This window comes from Danio aesculapii, chromosome 18 (genome assembly GCF_903798145.1).
Source record: "Danio aesculapii chromosome 18, fDanAes4.1, whole genome shotgun sequence".
In the NCBI taxonomy this organism is placed as follows: Eukaryota; Metazoa; Chordata; class Actinopteri; order Cypriniformes; family Danionidae; genus Danio; species Danio aesculapii.
Window position 1 is genome coordinate 39,162,061 of NC_079452.1, and position 24,472 is coordinate 39,186,532.

General features: G+C 33.4%; 1 protein-coding gene across 4 annotated transcripts in view; it reads right to left on the minus strand.

Annotated features, from left to right (window-relative positions):
* The window catches only part of hipk2 (homeodomain interacting protein kinase 2), a 196,912-nt gene that overhangs the window by 60,663 nt on the left and 111,777 nt on the right, over positions 1 to 24,472 (minus strand). For all 4 annotated transcript variants that reach the window (XM_056478300.1, XM_056478299.1, XM_056478298.1 and 1 more), the window contains exon 3: positions 1,972 to 2,095. In XM_056478300.1, the coding sequence (XP_056334275.1) occupies positions 1,972 to 2,095 (124 nt within the window). The remainder of the gene's footprint in view (positions 1 to 1,971; positions 2,096 to 24,472) is intronic.

A 24,472-nucleotide genomic window follows, 5' to 3' on the forward strand; every position in this document is an offset into this window, starting at 1 on the left:
TATAATATAATATAATATAAAATAATATAATATAATATAATATAATATAAAATAATATAATGTAATGTAATGTAATGTAATATAATATGATATAATATAATATAATATAATATAATATAATATAATATAATATAATATAATATAAAATAATATAATATAATATAATATAATATAATATAATATAATATAAAATAATATAATATAATATAATATAATATAATATAATATAATATTTTTTAAAATATAATATAATATTTTATATAATTAAATATTTTTCTATAATTATAATTGTATAAATAATTGTTTTTAAATAAGTTAATTTATTATATTAGCAATGCAGTTTTATACTATTTGGATTAGTTTGAAATTATGTTTTTTTTTTGTTGGGTTTTTTGTGGTTTTTAAGAATTTTCAGCAGCCGTTACTCCAGTGTCACATGATGCTCCAAGAATCATTCTGATATGGTGTTTTATTGTATTTATGTTATATTTTGTTTTCATTTTTTATTTTATTGTTTTTTTCTTCCTTTCTATTCTTTTTCTTTCTATTTTCTTTTTTTATTTAAATTAATTATATTTTATTATGTTTTATTTGATTATTTATTGAATTTTTTTATTATTTTTATTTTTTTATTTGACAATTTTTTTTGTAAATGTACTTAATTTTTTATTGGTTTCGTTTAATTTTTCTTTTCCCTTTTTTCATTATATTTAATTTATTTAATTTATTATTTTTTATTATAATTTTTATAATTTTATTATTTTATTATAATGTTTTATTTGATTATTTATCTATTTTTATATTAAGTTTTATTTTATAATTTGTATTGTTCAAACGTAATAATATAATATAATATAATATAATATAATATAATATAATATAATATAATATAATATAATATAATATAATATAATATAATATAATATAATAATATATTTCTATAATTATAATTGTATAAATACAATTTTTAAAATGAGTCAATTTTTTATAAAAAATGCTATTTTATACTATTTGGACTAGTTTGAAATTAAGTTTTTATGTTTTTATTGTTTTTTTATCTTAATTTGTAATTTGTTTGGGATTGGTAATTTATCTTTTGATAAAGTCTTTTATTCTCACCAAGGTCGCATTTATTTGATTAAAAATGTAAATGAAAACATTTAAATGTAAAATACGTAGCTGTTTTCTGTTTTAATATATTCTACAATTAAATTTATTCGTGTGATGAAAAGCTGAATTTTCAGCAGCCATTACTCCAGTGTCACATGATCCTTCAAGAATCATTCTGATATGGTGTTTACATATGTTGAACATATTCTTGCTGACAACAAATAAGTAAAACCAAATGGTTTGAGGACAGTGGAAAATTCTAAAAATGGATGAAAAAGACAGCTACAATATGATCCTTAAATAGAATAGAATGTTGTAAATTTATTTAGATTTATTTTGTTATATAAATTATTGTCATCTTATTGGTTGTCTTCTCTAAAGCTTGCTTTAAAAAGTATGATAGTTTTGCTCATTAAAAAAAGAAAATAAACAAGACACATTGTACTGGGGAAAAGCTCTATTAGTAGATATATATATATATATATATATTTTTTAAGTTTAGTGTTTAGTACCCCTTTACCATCAACTGAATGCATCCCTGCTCAATGAAAGCATACATTTCTTACAAACAACATTCTGACGTGAAACATCTGAACCACAGTGTACTGTATATACAGTAATACGTCATGTCTATCTTGTTTTGTTTCTATTTTTATGTTGCACAGGGGATCAAGGGAATGTTTGGGCAGAGGCTGGTGTCTCAGGTGTACCGATCCATTCCCTGGTAACAGCCGCATGGGAACAGCAAGGATAAAGTACAACAAATTCCCTAAAATAGAGGTATGGTGGATGCCAGCGCATGTTTAAAGCTCAACTTACACCTCCATTATAATGCATTAGAGAAGTGGCCGTGTGTGTTACCTGGTCATACTCTGATGCACCGGGATAAAGAGGCCATCCCAAAAACAGCTCAGCGATCACACAACCCAGAGACCACATGTCTATGGCCTCGCAGAACGGCAGACCCAGGATGATCTCTGGAGCCCTGCAGACACACAGATACAGGAAGAGGATGAGCTTCAACAGCGCAAAACAAGGCAAGAATTATGCAGATAAAGAGAATCATTTTGGTGTATTATTGAATAAAATAAAATAAAAAACATTTGTAAAATAAAAATGCTAATAATAGTACAATTAAGTATAAAAAATAAAATATAATAAAATTAATCAAAAAGAAAAGAAAAATTTAATTAAATTAAAAGAAAACAACACAATAAAAATAATAGTACATTTAAATAAAATAAAATAAGAATAAAAAATAATAGTAAAATAATACAAAAATTATCAAATAAAACAATTATAATAAAATATAATAAATTAAATAAATAAAATATAATGAAATTAAAAAAGGAAAATAGAAATTAAATGAAAACAATAAAATAGAAAATAATAGTACATTTACAAAAATAATAGTCAAATAAAATTATAAAAAATATCTTAAAATTAAATAAATAATAAAATAAAACACAAAACCTTAAATAAATAAAACATAATTAAATTAAATAAAAAAGAAAATAGAAAGGAAAAGAAAGGAAAAAACAACAAAATAAAAAATAAAACAAAATAAACTATAACATAAATGCAATAAAACAAAGTAAAATAAAAATAAAAATGATAATAATAGTACAATTAAATAAAATAATAAAATAAAATATAATACAAAAAATAAAAGAAATAAAATATAATGAAATAAATAATGAAAAAAAAAGAAATTAAATTAAGTTAAAGGAAAACAACACAAAAATAGTACATTTAAGTAAAATAAAAGAGATAGAAAGAAATAATAGTAAAACAAAAAAAGTAAATAAAACAAAAAATATCAAATAAAACCTAATATAAAAATAAATAAGCAAATAAAACAATTATAATAAAATAAGATATATAAAATAAAATAAATATACAATGAAATTAAATAAAAAGGAAAAGAGAAATTAAATAAAAAAAATAGTACATTTACAAAAATAATAGTCAAATAAAATTAAATATAAAAATGTAATAAATAATAAAATGAAACACAAAACATTAAATAAATAAAACAATGAAATTAAATAAAATACAAAAGAAAATAGAAAGGAAAATAAAGGGAAAAAACAATAAAATAAAAAATAAAACAAAATATAACAAATACAATAGAATAAAGTAAAATAAAGTAAATGAAAAACGAAACTAATTTTTTGAAGGAGTGCAAACCATTCTTTAATTCAGTAATATATTACCTAATTATACTTTATTAATTAAATGGCTAGTAAAACAAATGAATAAATAAATATTTTATAGAATATTAAATACAGACAGTAAGTAATAATTTAGGTTAAAATTACAATAAGTAAAAATGTTAGAATCTTTATTATTATTTATTTATAAAATTTCTTTTATATACAATCTTTAAAAGCACCCTTTTTTCACAGACCATTTGTGCATACATTTCTGAAGCAGTCTCATTGTTCATCTACACCATGGAGACATTTTGGCCCAAAACCAGTTAATGTGCAACCTGTTCTGTTGAGCCTGAAGCTGGCATGCGTCACATTGAAGCCGTAAGCCCTCATTGTACCCATTTAAGTTGACTGAGCAGAGTAATAAAGACAAACATCGAACACAGTTTACTGGCACAAACACAGCGGGTGAGCAAAAAGAAAGAGAGAGAGAGAGTTCTCCAATCTGAGGACACACACATGGTCAACACTTCTGGACACGGAGATGAAGAGAAATAATGCCAGATGGAGGAAAAACAGAGGGGGAAATTTGTAGAAAGACAAAGAGACTGATGCTGAGAAAGGAAAGAGAAACACACACATCTCAACAGGCCTTAAAAGTCCCGTGAAATGAAAGTAGCATTTTTTAGATGTTAGTATCAGTATGTTAGTCATAAGGATATTTATAACTACACTGAAAAAAAGTGAAACTACTCTGTCTTTCATTCAAAGTACATTTTTATATTGAGAATATTTTAATCACCGTTGTATTTTCTACTTTAAATCAATGGTTTTCATGTCAGGTAATCACTTCTTGCTTCTCAGGTAGCGTTTTGCCATCTGTCGTTACTCCATTAGAATGTGAAGACGATCTGTGGTCAAAGTAAATCTCATTTACTGTGGATAAGATAAGCATTCAAACATGGTTTTCATGCAATGTAATCTGAGTTTTTGCCCTAAGCATTTGTGATGGCAACACATCTTTTTTAGAAACATGCTTCTATTCCTACCACTTGCTGGTAAGAGCAACAGTAACGTTAGCCTATAATGTCACTCTGACAAAGACACTCTCAATATCCTCAGGTACCGCTTATGTGCTCTTCAGTTTTTATGTCTTTCTAATGTGAGTTTGATTATCACCTTTTTTTCCGTTTGACCACAATAAATAGATATAGACCACAGATTAAATTCCATTTTAAAGGTTGAACCAGAACTAAAATATACTTTGAGGAAAAACTAAAATATTTAGCTGTAACAAATTACAGTAATAAAAAAAATAAAGAAATTCAGTACAGTGTGCTCCCAAACTACGATATCAACATGCTTGCAGTTTGTTGCTTCTGCCTAAAAGGATTAAAGTTTTTTTTCAACATCACCTCATACTTCAGTTTCTTAACAAATCTTCTGACCAATCAAATGGTCTCCGACATGCCCCGCCTCCTTCAAGACGCTTCTTATTTGCTTTTCATTTGATGTGCTTGAGCTCAACCACTCTCTCTAACAGAGCTGAGATAAAAACAAAAGCTATTGGCTGTTTGTATGTTTTTTAAAGGAGAGGAGCTTCTCTATTCCAACCCTATCTTTATGTTTCAGTTGCTATTATGTCAAACATTGAACACAATTTTTTAAAACACTTCACGGGACTTTTAAAGGTGGGAGAAATGTGGCACACACACACACACATAATAGGCTGACTCGTCAGTTTTAAAGGTGTCAGTAAAGCACATCATATTGTAAATAAAAACAAACACTGGACATTGGAAGAACAACCTGTTCCAGACTGTGTTGTTATTGTCGTCTAAAATTACATCTTGCTTTAAATTACAACATTGAATATATTAATTTTAGAAATTTTTAGAAAGACACACAATAAAACTGACAAAAGACATGACAGAAAGATTGTTATCCCACTATTAAATTGTTATTTATTTATAATTTATATAATTATCGGATGCTCCGGTCAGGATTTTTGGAGCTGATATCGAGTACCAATTCCTTGTCATGGTGATCAGTCGATACTGAGTTTTGATGCTTCAAGCTTCTTATAACTTTAACATTGCATAAAGCACATTTTCCCTTTTTAGTGTGATACTTAAGTGGAGATTTCACCTGACCTAAGAGAATAAATGAAGGATGATGCATATAATCCCTTAAACACGTATCTTATAACCGTTTAGTGTGGACATGTCATGGCCAGAAGCAGCTTCACAGAAAATAATAAATAAAACAGCTAATAACAGATAAAACAATTAGATAAAAAAAATTATATTTTCGTAAGAAAGATGACCAACAATGCAATTTGGAAACATTGCAAATGATGGAAGAATAATTCAACAAGCGTCAATGAAGAAAACGTTTGGAGTGCACATTTGATGCATTAAAAGTTCATATGCGTCTTCCTCTGCTTGTATACTCATAAACAAATACTTGTAATCTGTTCTGCAATATGATTGGCCAAATGGGTGAGTACCGATCGAGTCATAAAATGTGATTATCGGCCGATATCGATCTCCAGCCAATTAATCGAAGCATCCCTTAGTGGTTAATAGTGGCACATACACACTACTATCTTTATTGGGGCTTACCAAAGATGTAAAGACTATTATGAGCAAAAAATATCCAACAAGATCAAAATTTTCTGGTTTTGCTATACTTATGAGGACATTTGGTCTCTACAATGTAAGGATATACAAGGTACATACCCACACACAATATGAATAAAAACAGCTTCAAAATATTACCAAACAATAATAAGAACTCAATAATACAGATTATTTTCTAATATTTTATTTTATTTTGAACAATAAAAGGTTCAATGCCCAAATATCTTGACCATAACAGATATAAACCATCGCCACTGGGCAAGAGAGACTCAATCGGGCAGTTAAATCTCTGATTGGCTCTCAGGCAAGGTGTGTGGCATGTGACATCATCTGTCATGATGTCATCACACCACACAGCCTCAACCTCGATGTCATTCAAACAAGCCACAGCACAGCAGCCGAACGTCTGTGACACGGAGGACACACACACACACACATGCAAATACACATCCCACTGCAGTCTCTCCCAATGCCAGATGCAAAGCAGAGCGACAGCTGCTGATGCAGGACTTTCACACACAAACACACACTGCACTAACCATCCTCCTCATTCCCTCACACATAAAACTGCTGCTTGTGATGCAAAAAAATAATAAAAGAAATTTACAGCCTGCTCCATGCAAACACAAGACCTCGTACAGGCAGATGTGACACGTTTGGGTTCATTTGTGGTGCGTTTTGCATACCTAAAACGTGTCAGGATGTGACCCTGCAGGTGTGTTTGCGTGCGTGTCATTGTGTAGATTACATATAGTGTATGCATGGGTGACATTCAAGTGCAAACATCCGTTCTTGCTGCTGATGTTTGCATGGCAGGACTAAGGCACTAAAGCTGGGAGAGGCTTTTTTTGATTTTTATCATTTTATTTATTTAATTTTTGTAAAGATATATGATTATGCAATAAGTATAATAATATTAATAACAATAATAATAATAGGGTGACGCGGTGGCGCAGTAGGTAGTGCTGTCGCCTCACAGCAAGAAGGTCACTGGTTCGAGCCTTGGCTGGGTCAGTTCTGTGTGGAGTTTGCATGGTCTCCCCGCGTTCGTGTGGGTTTCCTCCGAGTGCTCCAGTTTCCCCCACAGTCCAATGACATGCGGTACAGCTGCGTAAAAACATATGCTGGATAAGTTGGTGGTTCATTCTCCTGTGGCGACGCCAGGTTAATAAAGGGACTAAGTTGAAAGAAAATTAATGAATAATAATAATAAATAAATAAATAAATAAATAAATAAAAAGATGTACACACACAAACCAATAAATAAATAAACAAACACAAACCAATAAATAAATAAATAAATAAATAATAATAATACAAATAAATTAATTATGTATACACATACAAACCAATAAATAAACAAACAAAAACCAATAAATAAATAAATAAATAAATAATAATAATACAAATAAATAAAATATGTATACACACACAAACCAACAAATAAATAACCACAAACTAACTAACTAAATAAATAAATAAATAAACACAAACTAAATAAATAAATAAACACAAAAATAAATAAATAAATAAACACAAAAATAAATAAATAAGTAAAATAATAATAATAATAATAATAAATAATAATTATACAAAAATAAATAAAACACAAACAAACAAATAAATAAATAAATAAATAAATAAGTAAAATAATAAAAAATAATATAGGTAAATAAATAAATGTATCCACACAAACCAATAAATAAATAAAATAATAATAATAATAATAATAATAATAATAATAATAATAATAAATAAAACATGTATACACACAAACCAATAAATAAACACAAACCAATAATTAAATAAATATATAAATAAAAAAAAATAAATAAATAAATAAATAAATAAATAAATAAATAAATAAATAAATAAATAAATAAATAAATAAATAAACAAAAATAGCAATATACACATTTAGGCTGAAGATTTGAATTTTGAACACTTTATTTAATTGCTGAAATGAAGTCTTGAGTTTATTTTCAAATGTAATGAAACATAAGCCATATTTAATCCACCAAGAGTGACATAGAACACAACAGTTTTTCCTGCTATAAAATCGAGAGTCATTTCCTGTACACAATGCCACTCAGCACAGGAGCAGCACGTGTTGTTTTCAGGAGGTCTGCGATGTGTGTTTGGAGTCAATGGTTTTGTGAATGTGGAGTCATGGAAAGGTTATCACACTTGTTCAGCTTCTAACTAAAGCGTCATAGTACTTGTGAAGTCCTGAAGCGCTCATACAGGCCTGCACAGGCTCACTCTGTGGCTATTTGAGGCTCTGACATCATTCTGCGTGAACATGTCAAAATGCATCGATCACAGCTGACCTTCTGTGATAGCCTGCTTTTTCTTCATCATCCAGGACACAACTCTACCTCTCCCAGAGCCATTATGCTTTTATTTAATAATACTTTTGTTTGTTTTTTTCTGGTCAGAAGGAAATGTACAGAATATATGCATGTACACTGACCGGCCACTTTATTAGGTACACCTTTTGACTTCAGAACTGCCTTTATCCTTCATGGCATAGATTCAACAAGGTACTGGAAATATTCCTTAGAGATTTTGGTCCATATTGACTTGATAGCATCCCTCAGTTACTGCACATCTGTCGGCTGCACATCCAGTATGTGAATATCCTGTTCCACCACATCCCAAAGATGCTCTATTGGATTGAGATCTAGTGACTGTGGAGGCCATTTGAGTACAGTGAACTCATTGTCATGTTCAAGAAACTAGTCTGAGATTATTCGCGCTTTATGACATGGTGCGCTATCCTGCTGGAAGTAGCCATCAGAAGATGGGTACACTGTGGTCATAAAGGGATGAACATGGTCAGCAACAATACTCAGCTTGGCTGTGGCGTTGACGCGATGTTCAATTGGTACCTATCAGGATGGATCTACGCTTTCATGTTGTTGACGACAAATTCAAACTTTTTATTGTCCAATTTTGAGCCTGTGCGAATTTCTCCGTTTTCCACCACAGTCCAAAGACATGCACTATAGGTGAATTGGATGAACTAATTCATTAGTGTATGAGTGTGTGAGAATGTGAGAGTGTCTGGGTGTTTCTCAGTACTGGGTTGCGGTTGGAAGGGCATCCGCTGCTTAAAACAAATGCTGAAATAGTTGGTGGTTCATTCCGCTATGGCGACCTCTGATAAATCAGAGACTAAGCCGAGGGAAAATAAATGAATGATGAAGATACCATTTATTGCCCGCCGTAGTTAGGACACGCTGTTAAGTGTGTGTGAAATGTATTTACTTTTCGCTCATTTTAACAAATCCATGACAATATTAATAACCGTTATATATTTGGTCACTATAATCCTGATATGAAATTTTCATTCCGTTACATCTCCATTGTCCTCAGTCCTGGGTGATTTTCCAGTGGTCAGCAGCATCATTCTTTTCCTCTCCTCAATCTGACAAAAGCCCTGACGCTCTGAGCGCTCTCTGACTGGCTGCTCTCCCTCCAGTTCACTTTTAATATTCATGTCACTGAAGCAGCCGAGGCCCAAAGTTCCTGCCGCGCTATTTTAATAAACATTGTGTTTGGTGGGCTCACCGAGGGGGACGTGTAGACATCTACCACACACACACACACACACACACACCTGCGACTGACGCAAACAGAGATGTAGAGAGAGGGCAAAAAGGACGAGGGAAAATGTAAGCCAGCGTGACAGAAAGACAGCCACAAACAAAGACCCCGAGAAAAGAGGAACGTAAATGACAAGAGACAAAACCAAACAGTCAAGGAGTGTGAGAACAAGAGCGTGAGGGAGGAGAGAGGGAGCTGTACACATTTGCATCTGTGTGGGGGTCATCTCTAATACAACTAGGGCTGCACGCTATTAGAAAATAGCTGAAATTGCCATATTTTATTTTTCTGTGATAGATATTGAGATATATTCAACCCAGGCTCATTCTGATTATGTACCCCTATATACATTTCTGGAGAGAGCAAAATACATCCCAGGAGATACGTTTTTTTGCCGTTTTTGTTTGTCGTGACTCCACTAGAGACCGCTGTGTATGCTTTTTCAGGACTTTTATTTTTTTAGCTTCTGTTTTTGTCTCACCTGCTTTCTGGAACAGTTTTTCACTAGACTCGAACTCCGTTATCGTGGTCAACTCCACTCTGTGTCTTAAGTTCGCCGACGTACATGTCAAGCTACCGGACAAACTAGTAACAGCGGAAAAACTGTCCATACGAAGGTAAGCGGTCAGCTGGTAAGCGAGAAATGGAAAGACATCATACCGCCCCGTGGAGTTCATTTTAAAAATGAAATGCAGCCATACGTGGCCCTGGCTACATAATTCATGATCTCCAGAAATGTATATAGGGCTACGTTTTCAGAATGAGCCTATGTTGTATGTACTGAATAGAATTTCATCTGATCAAATGTATAGCTCTATTTAGAAAGAGTTCATAATTTTATATTGATTAGGATCATTTTGTAGAGTTCATCTGCATAAATTATAATATGAAGAGTGTGGACATACACTGTAACAATATCTGTTAATTAATAGTTTGCGTATTTTGTTTACCATTTATTTACATTGTGAATTTCATTATGAGATGAGACTTTTATTGACATTTTAGCAGTTTGAAATAATATAATGTATAAGCAATAATATAGAGGCAAATAAATAAGTCTGTCAAATAACTGTATTACTGGTAGTTTATTACAAGGTTATTGTACAGTAATATACAACAGCAACCCAAACAATATATGACTTTAAACTATTAAAAATGTTCATAAAAGTCACTGTTTCTAACTTTTCAATGTTAAATGTTGTCAGAAGAAAGACTGAGGTTCCAATAATGTAATTCAAAAGCAGAAATAAACAGGGAAAAATAAAATAAAAACATAAATCCCTAAATATGGAAAACTGATAATTTACTGTTATTTTTACAGTGTATATAAAACGGCTCACGGTGACCCGAGTTTGAGGTCCTTTGCCAATTGTTTCCCTCTTTCTCTGCTCCCCAAGATTTGTAGTCAATACTCCATGCTATATTGTATGCTAAAATCAGTATTCGAGCTGAGCAGTATGTCTGAATTCTATTCATACTGTATAGAACGTACTTTTCTAACTGTCTAATAGTAAGTTTAAATTCAAATGCAGTACCTACTGATTAGTAGGTGATTTCGGACACAGCCAGTTTTCGGACAAGTGTTTTCTGGCAGTCAAGCATTTACATTTACATTTACATTTAGTCATTTAGCAGACGCTTTTATCCAAAGCGACTTACAAATGAGGACAAGGAAGCAATTTACACAACTATAAGAGCAGCAGTGAACAAGTGCTATAGACAAGTTTCAGGTGTGTAAAGTCTAAGAAGCAAAGCATTAGTCATTTTTTTTTTTTTTTTTTGAGAGAGAGAGAGCCAGAGAGGCAGTTAAGATTAGGGAAGGAAAGTGGAGACTAAACAGCTGAGTTTTTAGTAGTTTCTTGAAGCAGTATTCAGGTACACAAACTGAATAGTCAAATGTTAAATAACACTGAATATTCTTCATTGTGTACACAGTATTTACAGCTGAAGTTATAATTATGGTATGAATTTTTATTTCTTTTAAAAATATTTTCCTTGTGCTGTTTAATGTAGAGAAGACACATTTTTAAGCACAGAAGATTTAATAAATAATTTCTTTGCCATGATGATGGTACACAATATGTTGTTAGTTATTTTTGTAGAATACTAGTATTCAGCTTAAAGTGCCAATTAAAGACTTAACTAGGTTAATTGGCTTAACTAGGCAAGTTATTGGATAACAGGTGTTTATTCTGCAGCCAAATCGAAAAAAAGAATTACTAATAACTAATAAACATGGCCTTAAAATAATAATAAAAAAATTTAAAAATGCTTTTATTCCAGTGAACTAAAACAAAAAAGACTACATATAGAAAAAAAAGCCCCCCTTTTAATTTTTTTTTCTTTTTCAAATATTTCCCAACTGATGTTTAACAGGGCAAGGAAATTTTCAAAGTATGTCTGATAATATTTTTTATTCTGGAGAAAGTTTTTGTTAACTTTATGGTCAAACTTTGCAGCGACTTACAAATAACCATTTTTAACTGTGGCTGTGGTCAATAATAATCCTGCCTCGACATTGCAGATCTTACAATGTGACTACTGCAGATGCACACGTTGCGATATTGATGCTGAAATTATATACAGTATATTGTGCAGCCCTAACCAGAAGCCACTAAAACAACCTTGGAAATAGTCCTCCCTTTCATTGTGCTGGTATTGTGGGAGTGAGCTTTGATTTGACGGCTCTGTGAAGCTACGGAGGAAATCGCTGACGATGCTCTCACTCTCTATACTCCCTTTTCTCTGTCATTAGCATTCCCAAGACGAAGAGTAGAGAATAAGAGGGGAAAAAAGCAAACTGATGACCTCTTCTCTGCAAATTTCACTTTTATAGACACCTTCTTGACATGACACAGAGAATTAAACAACTTCATTTGAAACTTTGATGCTCTGTTTGCAGAGAACACTTCTGATGGGCTTATGTAACATGTAAAATTATGACTGATTTTGATATATTATTTAGTATATGAAATATTAACTATGACAGATATGATCACAATGACAGCCCTTGCTTTATCTGAATGAAACTCTAAAAATACTGCATATAAAAATGATGGCAATTTAATTTAGTTTGAAATTTTCGTATAATAATAAATTATGTTAGTATGTGCATATAGTGCTGATTAATCATGACTGATCATGTACACAATTAAAGTTTGTTTTTAATATACAATAAGTACTGTATGTACTGTGTACATTATATATACATACGCATAGGGCTGGGTTATATTGCAAAAAGAATTATCACGATATCATGTTTCATTTCATTCAATATTAATAATTATTGAATATTTTTTAACAATCCATTCAGGAATATTAGGATTTTTTATTTAACCACTTTATTTTAACTTACCAGCATTACTAAGGCAAATACTTTTAATATTCAAAAACAAAAAATATTTAAACTAAATATGTCATCTCTTTATAATATAATAAACATAGGTGTTAAAGAGACTCTTAAACTTGATAAATAAAATGTTACATATAAAGTGTGTGCAATGGTAAAGCGTAAATACTGATCAATCAAAGCTAAAATTGATCAATTTAAGCTTTCAACTGATCAATTCAAAACTGATCAATTTCAACTAAGCTTTCAAAACTGATCAATTTAAGCTTTCAATAATAATGATACAGTAACGCTTAAATTCTGTCTACAACACAAATAATGAGAGTCAAATCTGCCAACTTACACCCCAAGCTTTTTGACACTGCCAGCGAGCGCTCAGCAGCCACATTTGAATAAAACTATAGCGCTTCACACTGAAACTACACACCGAATCTTTTATTAGCGATATTGACAATGGTATTCTGTCAATAAATACCGATACCGATTTTAGAACACATACATGTATATACTAAAAAATATGTACACACACAGACACACACACACACATCAATATACCATACCTGCCAACATTAGGGGGGGGGGGGGGGGTGTTGGGGGAAAGCAGGTATGATGATGGTTGCGCGTTGGGTTTGGTGCGCATGGGGACTGTACCTAAAAGCTGAGGAGCGGATGTTGAATTCTGGGAGTTTTCTGGGAAAAAGAACAATACGGGAGATGGGGGGGAGATGGGTCTGAAATACGGGAGTGTTGGCAGGTATGCTATATACATGAATAATTGTACTTTTTGTGTATATGTGCATAATATATATACACTTCCAAATATATACACACTACCAAACTGTATTATGTAAATGAAAAATGTTATTTTATAAACAACACTACATGTGCTGTATATCATTTCCTAAATGACAATTCATTTAAACAGGTCATTTGTATTTATTAATAAAATAATAAATAACTTAAATATTTCAGTTTAAATGTTATTACATGGCATAAAATATCACATCAAATATTAAGTGTAACATGACTGTTATATTATTACATTAAATATTAACTGTTCTCACAAACCGATTCTTTAGAAAAACTGTACAGAACAATTATGCCAATTTAATTTCAATTAACAATATTTGTATTTTATTATTACATTTTTACATTGTGATCATTATAACTTATATAAAGTTAATGTTATATTAAATATTAACCATCACAGTTCTTGCTTCTTTTACTGAAATACCGTGAGAAGAACAATCATTCCAATAATGCATTTTGAAATTGAAAACTGAAATCGCTAACAGGGCAATGAAAGAGTAGCGTCCCACCTGAGTGACCCCAGTCCCTCTATCTCTCTCTCTCTCTCTGTCTCATTCTTCCATATGTAAGAGCCTGTAGGTTCTCTCTCTTCTTCTTTATTCTCTTCCGCCACCGTCTCATTCTCTTTCTCTGTCCCTGTCACTCTTTCCAGCAGCCTGTGTCAGTATGTGGGTCACGTCTAGATCGTTCTGCTGGAGGAAAAGGACCACAGAACGAGTGTCCTGACGGAGGCTTTCACATTTGCAGTCGGGCCCCCGAGTGAAGAGCGCTACAAGTGAGTCTCTTCCCACTTTCTCAGGCAAAGCCTGCATGAAACCAGCGCAATAAATGAGTCTGTGTTTGTTTGTGTCTCTGGAATAACACACACACACACACACACACACACACACACACACACACACACACACACACACACACACACACACACACACACACACACACATCATATAGCAGAAACAGCGGCTCACAGGGCTTTCAGAATCATACAGTAGTAGCATCAATATTACTTGAATAACTTTTTTATTTATTATTCTGCAGTTAAGTTGTACAGTGGTTCAAATGTATGGTCTTCAGTGATTAAATGCTTCTATTTATACAATTATTTTTTAAATAATTTTTTTTCCTTTAGACCAGAGTTTCCCAACCCTGTTCCTGAAGGCACACTAACAGTACACATTTTCATTCTCTCCATAATCAAACACACCTGAAACAACTCATCAGAACATTAGAAGAGACTCCAAAACCTGAAGTTAATGGGTCAGATGAGGGAGACATCCAAAACATGAACTGTTGGTGTGCCTCCAGGAACAGGCTTGAGAAACACTACTTTAGACGATGCCATCATCCAACATCGATGGCCAATAGACATCACGATGCTGAGCCTGAATCGCGATCCTCTATCCTGTCCGCGTCGCAGCAGCAACCCGCTCGCGAAATGTACACACTGTTTACACTAATATGTCTTTTCTTAAAATGCCATTTCAGAACGAAAACGATCCACGTCCACACTGGCGTTTCATCTAGCATTTCTCAAATAATGCGGGTCAGGTAGGTGAAACGGTAGGCTACAAATAATTCATTCATTTTCTTTTCGGCTTAGTCCCTTTATTAATCTGGGGTCGCCACTGCAGAATGAACCGCCAACTTATCCAGCAAATTTTGACGCAAATTTGGCCAGGATACCAGCCCTATTCTTTTTCGAAGGACATCCTGGGATTTTTAATGACCACAGAGAGTCAGGACCTTAACATCTTATCCAAATGATGGCACTCATTGAGCAGTAAAGAGTCTCTATCACTATACCGGAGCGTTAGGACCCATACAGACCACAGGTGGAGCCCCGCCCTGCTGGCCTCACTAACACAGCAACCTAGATTTCCCATGTGGTCTCCTATTCAGGTATTGACCGGGCACAGCCCTGCTTAGCTTCAGTGAGTGACCATGTGAGAGGTGCAGAGAGCTAGCTATTATTAAAATAATAATTTAATTCAGCAAGTGAACATTAAGTTAATTAAATATGTTTTAATGAGATTTCTAATAAATGTAGTTATTTTAGTATCCTTCATTTAAATCTATTCACTGAAAGAATCTTAATAAAAAATAATAATATTAAATTCATGAGAAGCAAATATTGCATGATTTCTTAAAGATCATGTGATAAGAAAAAATATCTTTTACATCTAGGAATACATTACAGATATTTAAAGTAGTAATAATAATGTTTTCTACCTAATCTAGTCAAATAAATCCAGCCACTGTGAACACAAAAGCCCTAATAAAACCTTACAACCACAAACACTGTTTTTCTGCCATTAACCACAATTAACTATGGAGGACCCATATTAATCCCATTATATATCTGAACATAATGCAAAAGCGCCATTATATTGGCTAATTATATCCAGAATCAACCCACATTTAACAGTTTCTTCGGTAAAATATTGAAAACATTCATTATCTGTTCACATGGCAGAGCTACTTCTGACACTCAGCCAAATGGAGCGATTATCAGCCAAAAAGGACCAAATTAATCGTCCAGGCTGATATCTATCTGTCTATCACGATCACCGAAACCAGAGTGGTCTGAAAGGTGTTTGTGTCTGTGGGCGGCTGCCGATTTGAGCCATTGCCTCTGGAAACAAAGAAAGGGAGAATCGCTGAGTAGATAAATCAGTAATGTGACAGCCTTATCTGTCCTCCTCCTCTACAGTCCGGCTCTCACACACACCTCCACACAATCATCTGATTGCAATTCAGAATTAACATAATGTCCAGCTTGCATAGTATGGTGAAAGTAGTATGTTTGGGGAATTATTTTTCCCTCCCAAAAATAATATATACTTTAAGAAACATAACAGAATGGAATTTAGCTATATGCAAATACGCTGTTGTTCCAAAGTTTTAACAAATTTTATAAAGAAATTCACACTGTTTAATGAATTTACCTAAATGCTAATAATTATAATATTTCCTGAAATTTATATAGTGCTTTTTCTGGACACTTAAAGCGCTTTAGTGGGCAAATTTGCCCAGGATGCCAGGGTTAAAGCCCTACTCTTTTTCGAAGGACATCCTAGGATTTTTAACAACCACAAAGAGTCAGAGCCTCGGTTTAACATCTCATCTGAAAGACGGTGCTCACTGAGCAGAATAGAGTCCCCTTCACTATACTGGGGCATTAGGACCCACACAGACCGCAGGTTGAGTGCCCCCCTGCTGGCCTCACTATCACCACTTCCGGCAGCAACCTAGTTTTCCCATGTGGTCTCCCATTCAGGTATTGACCAGGTGCAGCCCTGCTTAGCTTCAGCGAGCGACCAATAAGAGAGTTGCAGAGAGCTAGCTAGCTAATCCTATTGCACTGATGATTTCTAATGTAAATAATTTAGCTATATTTGGAAGCTAACATTATTGCAAAAACGCTACTCTTTAAAATTTAGTTTCTCATTTAATCACTTTTTAAAAGTCATTTGGCTATATGCTAAAGCTAACATTCAAATTCACTACCACACATTTAGTATTGTTAATTTTTTAAACAACAATAGTTAATAGGTTAGCTATATGTCAAAGGTAACATGCAAATACACTACTGTTCAAATTTTGGATACTTAATCATTTTTAAAGTAATTTGACTATTTGCTAAAGCTAACATCCGATAACACTACCACACAAAAGTTCTAGTATCTAGCCTATACTTTTTCTAAAAACAATAATTAATATTTTATCTGAATGCTATAGCTAGCATGCAAATACACTACTGTTTAAAATGTTCAGAATGATTTCAGTATACACTACTGAACCAAAATTTGAAAGCAATTTGGCTAAATGCTAAAGCTAACATACAAACCCACTACCACACAAATGTAGTATTAATACTTTTCCAAAAAGTAGTATTAATTAAGTGTAGTATTAATATTTTATTCTAAAAACAATAAGCAATATTCCCAGAGATGGGTTGCAGCTGGAAGGGCATCCGCTGCATAAAACATGTGCCGGATAAGTTGGCAGTTCATTTTGCTGTGGCAACCCCGGATTCATAAAGGGACTAAGCCGAAAAGAAACTGAATGATGAATGACAATAAACAATAATATAACTATATGCTAAAGCTAACATGCAAATACAATACTGTTCAAATGTTTGTGGTCAGAATTCGTTTTTTAAGGTGCTACAGTTTTAAAATGAATGTGCTAATGCTAAGCTACATTTATCACCCATTTAGCAACATTAGCTAAAACAATGATAATAAAAATCCATCACATTAATACATTACATATTTAAATATACACATTAATATCGAGATAATGCTTTGCAGTGTCAAAACTAATAATTGCAGAGCACATGCGAACAATTTTATATGATCATTTTAAAATCTCCAGTTCATTCTCAGTTGATGCAGAGCTCAGCGAACGGTCAGTTCCTACACTCAAACATTCTCCGAACTCAAACCATGTCATGTGTCAGGCAGACATCCTCTCCTCTGTAAACACTTGACTCTGTGTGTATGCTTTATAGTGTCTGTGTGTGTGTGCATGTACATGTGAGATGGCCTGATGTGTCCTGGCTTTATCCCCACAGAGACAGATGTGCAAATGCATTGTGTGTGTACACATTAATTCTCCCTCTCTCTCTCTCTCGCTCGCTCCGTCTCTCTGGCAGCTGTGTGTAATCAGGATAATGCATCTGCAGCTTCAGTGTAACTGACCCTGGAACTGTGCTCACTGTCCATTACAACACAGTCTTCACTGTGCCTACATTCAGCTGGAATAAATTGCTTTATCTCACCATCAGCACAAGGCAGCGAACGGGGCTCTCACAATAATTTGTTACGGGTTTTATTTTGTTTGTGGTATTTGCTAATACATTTCACTCTAGCTACACACTGGAAACCAGTAGAAGGTTCCAGCAACTATAAATACACCACTCTCAAGTTCAATAACTACAATACATGTAACTAATATGGGCACCCCTGGCTAATAGAATCAAACTAACCTGTGAAAAAAAAATGTCTTTGTCATTTAAACGTTTGATTATTGCTCAAAATATCAACTAGAGATTAGAGATATAGAGATTATTTTGCATATAATCTCTGGTCTCGTTGAGAACAAACAATTGCAAACACAGCACAGTTCCATCAAAAAAAAAAAAAAGTTTAATATGCTGGGTTTCACACAACTCCTTCATGTTGTCCCTGCACAAACATATTAAACTAATTTAATCATTTTTAGAAATGTAAATGAATTGAACATAAAATATTTAAGCTGTCTCAGAAAAAATAAAAAATTGTGCCGTTTCAACTCATTAGTTTAAATTAAATTATTAAATGAACTTATTTACCTCAACTTACATCAAACTGACTAAACATTTTAATACGTTTATTACGTACAAACACTATAGAATACACAAGACATGCTACTCGTATAGTTTTGAATAGGGAAAAGTGGAACGGTCAATATGGCGAATTAAGCCCAGCCTACTAGTACAAGAGCCAATCATCGATCGCTATAGACTGACGGAGAGGCTCGGACCAGACGTGTGCTTTAAGACAGTTTGGTGGTCAACAAACACACTGGAATCTCAGCGAATCCTTGCTTCACACACATAAGAAATAGATCCAGATAAAGCTTGAAATCTGTACTTTTAAATTAACTCACTACACTTGAAAACTAGTTTTTTTGGTTCTGTAATCTGTATGAAATGAACAGGAGGTACAGTCCTTCCTGTTAAACGCACATCACATGACAGCAACAACATAAATGCCACAAACTTGTAAACAAAGAGTCGCTGTCATTTCTGGAGATTCTCCATCAAGACCAAGTTGTGGATTACTTCAGAAGAGCAGCGTTTATCCAGAGGATGATAATGTGTAGAATGGCCAAAAATTCCTTTTGAGGGCGCATGCGCATTAGCTCGGGCAACCTGAAAATATGCAGATTTTAGTTTGATTTGGACGTTTAGAAACCGAAACTTGTGAGATGGTTGTTTATTTTTTTTGGTGATTCCAAATCTGTAATGTAATCTTAAGCTTAGCAAAGAATTCTGGAGAGTTTGATGTTTCCCCATTCAGACAGAATGCCCAAGCATACTGCCCGAGAGGCGTTTCAAAGATGGCTGCCAAGTAAAATGACTTGCCTTAAAGGGATTTTGGTTAAACTTTGTATAACTTTCAAAAATGCTATTGAAACCTGATTGAAATAAAGTAAAAGTAAGTAAAATAAGTAAAAGTATACATTGGTTGTCATAGGGCTGGGCTATAAGGCAAAAATGCAGTCTTGATAATAATTGTCCATATTGAATGATAATGATACATATTTCGATAACAGTTGTTAAGGCTTCCAGATTTAAAAGAGTTCCTCAACAATGACTGAAGCCACAAAAATTAGAGGGTCCATTAAATGGCATGACATTTTTTCGGATGATAAATTTTCGGTGGCCAATCTCTAATATCAACACTCTTTTAGATTGCCATTGTTGCACATTTCTGCTGTGTGGTTGACTCTTAGATCAATATAGAGTAAAAAAAAGTCCAGAGCTTATCATTGTTATTGGCATAAATTTATTCGGGATTTGATATATTGTTTATCGGCCCAGTCCTGGGTTGTCATGACTTTCAGTCATATCATTTTTTACAGTGCATGACCCAAATTTCCCATTGATATTAGAGATTTTTAGTACACCTGTGACTTTAGAACAGGAAAATGTTCACCACGACTTCCTGTTTCATGTGGATATAAATATGAGGAAACATATTCCAAACATAACTGTGATTTGTGACAGAATATTGTTGAGCTCCACAAAATGGATGTGGCTATGAGAACATGTTTTTGAAAATTTCCACCATCATTCACTCAGTCATTCATTTTCCCTCGGCTTAGTCCCTGATTATTAGGGGTAGCCACAGCGAAATGAATAGGCAACTATTCCAGTACAGTATATGTTTACACAGCGAATGCCCTTGCAGTGGCAACCCGGTACTGGGAAACACTCATACACATGCTCATTCACACACACACATACAATACGGCCAATTGTAGTTAATCTAATTCACCTATAGCGCATGTCTTTGGACTGTGGAGAAACTGGAGCACCCGGAGGAAATCCATCCCAACACGGGGAGAACATGCAAGCTCCACACTGAACTCTGGTTTGGGACTCAAACCAGCGATCCTCTTGCTGTGAGGTGACAGTGCTAACCACTGAACCACTGTGCCACACTTCCACCATCATAATTCAGAAATTCCAGTCAATAGAAGTGCTATTCATGAGGACTTTAAGATCTAGTGCTCCATCAAACAATTGGGCTCCAGCCACACAAAGACAAAGGCAGATTACACCCCCTTGTTTAATTGAGGTTAGCAAATGAAAACGCTTCATTTATTACGACTCATTTATTTCTGCGTAGCGGAGGAACGAAACAATGGGGTATTGTTACGGAAAGGTGATGCTGGGTTGTGTAGCGTGAGTTAATCACCTGTCAGAGCAAACGGTAATGAAGAGATTCCCCTCTGTTCTGTTCGGCATGTGAGAAAGACACAAGGTCATAGAGATAGTATTGTATGTGCATCTCTGACATGTCTGAGTGATGAACAAATCATTCTTTTCAACTGCTTCAACTTAATGACTTAAACCAAACCAATTCACCGTCAGTTGACTTTGGGAACTGTGACGAAGTGAAACAGAATACCAAACTATATGGGGTGTATCTAGTGATTAACAAGTTTTATTGATTTTTAGACAGATTAGATATGGTAAAATACAGAATACAACACTGAAAAGAACCAACATTTTACCCTGTTAACAAGCCCACCTCAGGCTGCTCCCTAGTACTCCATTAAGGTCATTAAAATCGTGACTTGGCTAACATAGATACTATAAAAGTCTCCATCTTTATATAATAAGAAGAGGAATAAAATGAGATATAACTACAACAAAAGGGTAAGAAGAAAAAAGAAACATATCAATAACATATCACTTTTACATTGTCCCAATCAGTATATTTCTCGTAGATTTATTACTGTTCTATAGACGAATAACCGGTTTGTAAACATTCAGGACGCGTGTGCAGCGAGGTTGCAGAAAAAAAACAGGAGCGCTAGCATTTACGAGAGAATAATATCTGATGCGGTACAGAGTTTGTTGTTGTCTTAGAAATAAGTTATATTGATTACATTTTATATATATTATTTACATAATGCTTTCAGCGTATTATAACAGCTTGTTAACCAGTGATAAGCACAGTTATTCAGCAAAATTAACGTTAAAGTGAGCGGCGTTCGTCTGACAGGTCTATTTGCAATACCACCCTCGCTCCCAAAGCGTATTGGATAAGACGAAATGGCCAAGCATCCAGCCTGAAATATACAACTATCTCATTGGAACTCCAAGTGACAAGTAAAAGGCCAACAAGTCTTTGGATGCCAACAACTTTGTTCTGAGTGGTCATGTGCAAGAAATAATGTTCCATGATTACCAGATTCATAACTATGTAGTGCTAAAAACCAAAGTTCTGCCTAGCCAAAGACAAGGAAAGAAGACGAACAAGGCCTGGGTAATCATCAACAAGCAAAACAACTGCATTCTACAGTGAATGGCACCTGTATGGCAGGGTATGTGAACTTACATGTTTACATTTCATTCTAAGCATTCAGTGTTCGCAGTTTAATTCACAATGTTTAACTGTTTTTGCTGAAATCATTGCTGCAATCAAAAAACGAGTAATGTGTATGATTCAGCATAGCGGGAACTTACCTGATATGACATGATAACTGCAAAGTCGAGCATTTTAATCAGGTCCTCACTTCATTCAGCTCCCTGTTAGCCAAAGACGTCTACGGTTGGCATTAAAAGCAGTGTGGTGTACGGTAAAAGTTGAATTTTCTGTTTTTGGAATTTGGCATCCTACCGCACAACATGACATGTTTGCTATTGCAACCGGTCTCTTTTTGCAACCAGGGACCCGTGTGACGTCATGTGTGACATAGGTTGGTAATTCCTCTATTCTTAAACAAATTAAGCACTTGGACCATTTCTTATTAAATAGGTTTAGCATATCCATCTGTAAGCAAGACATTTTTTTGAAAGCAGCTACTCTCGCCAGTTCTACAACCCATTTCTGAAAGGATGGGGCATTTTCTGATTTCCAGCTCCTAAGAATTATTTGTCTGCCAATCAGTAAGCTGGTTTGTACCCAGGAATTTAAGTTTTTATCTTCTATTTCATTATCTGTCCATCCACCTAGTACAAACAATCTAGAGCATAGTGAAATATGCAAATCTAAAACCGAACAGATGTAATCATGAACTCCTGGATTTTTGTACAAGACCACAGAGCATGAACTAAATCTACATTCTCAGTCTTACATCTCTAACAAAATGGTGTAGATTTTAACCCAAGCTAGGGCTGGGTGAATCTAAATCTCGATTAATTGAATATTTTATTATGATGTTATGATTAATGAACGATTATTTTGTTTATTTATTTTATTTTTTGCCCTCATAGTTCACTAATAAGTTTTTTTTACAGTAAACACACTCACATATTACAAGTGAGAGATTTCTGAATGAAGAGTGCATTGCTTGATTTTAAAATAACTGAAGGAAACACACACTGCTATCTATCTGCTATCTATCTGCTATCTGCTATCTATCTGCTATCTATGATGATTTATTGAACATCAACGTTGAACAACTGAAATTAAAACACTGACTAAAACCAACAGTCACTTGTTTTATCACTTAAATTATTTTAAAAAGGGAAAATAAAGAACTTGCACTTTTGGAAACAAAATTAAATATTTACAAAGTTTTTCATATTAGCAGTATTTCTTCTAACTAAAATAAAATAACTTGTATGTGCTGTAAAATTTTAAACAGTGCATTTCTTGCATCTTCTGTAAACAAATATTTTAATGTAAACAACAATTTTAATGTAATGGAAAATATTCTGTCTCAAGGCTTCCATCATCATCAATGTAGTGCAAACGTGCGATGTGTAGTAACATTTTTGAGAGGTGCACAGGTATGTGACCGCACCGCACCGGACCATGACGATACCCATACGTTTGACGCAGAACTATAACAGACTTAACAGAGTGGGGTCACGAGACTCCACATGCGGTAGGGAAAGTAATTGAAAAAATTTATTAAACAAATTTGATAAGATTCTGAATGTCAATTTCGATTACTTTTTGATTAATTGCCCAGCCCTAACCCACGCTTAAACAGTCTAGAGGGAGTCCATTAAAAACGGTGTATAATCTTAAACTGCAGAGGGCGTGTTTTTGCGTAGTGTAGGGTGTATCTAATATCATGTCATAGTTTTATCAAGTTACTCAGGTTATTATGAGCTCATGTTTTTAAGATAAACTCTACAGTTTAAAAAAGTGACTTTTATTTGAAATAATATAATGTAAAAGAAATAATATATAGAGAAACTATAACTACTAATATAGAGAAGTCACTTCCTTGAATTTTCAAGGTTAAAAGTTGTTAGAAGAAAGATCAAGGTCGGAAAATGGGGATTAATAAAAAATAAAAAGATGAATGACAAAATACAGAATGGTGCCAATTTATGGATATTTTACAGTCTAGGCTATGTAGCATAATTTCAAAGAAACTGAGAATTTTAATTTGGTTTCCATAGCTGTACATAAACACAAATACACACTTTTGAATAGCATGCATTGACTGACTGTCCACAATTAGCAAGTACATAAAAAAAGCAAACAATGCCCTTTCCCCATTTATTAATGTATTTGACTTAAAAGCCAAATGAATGCATTTGTGCAGTTCAGACGAAT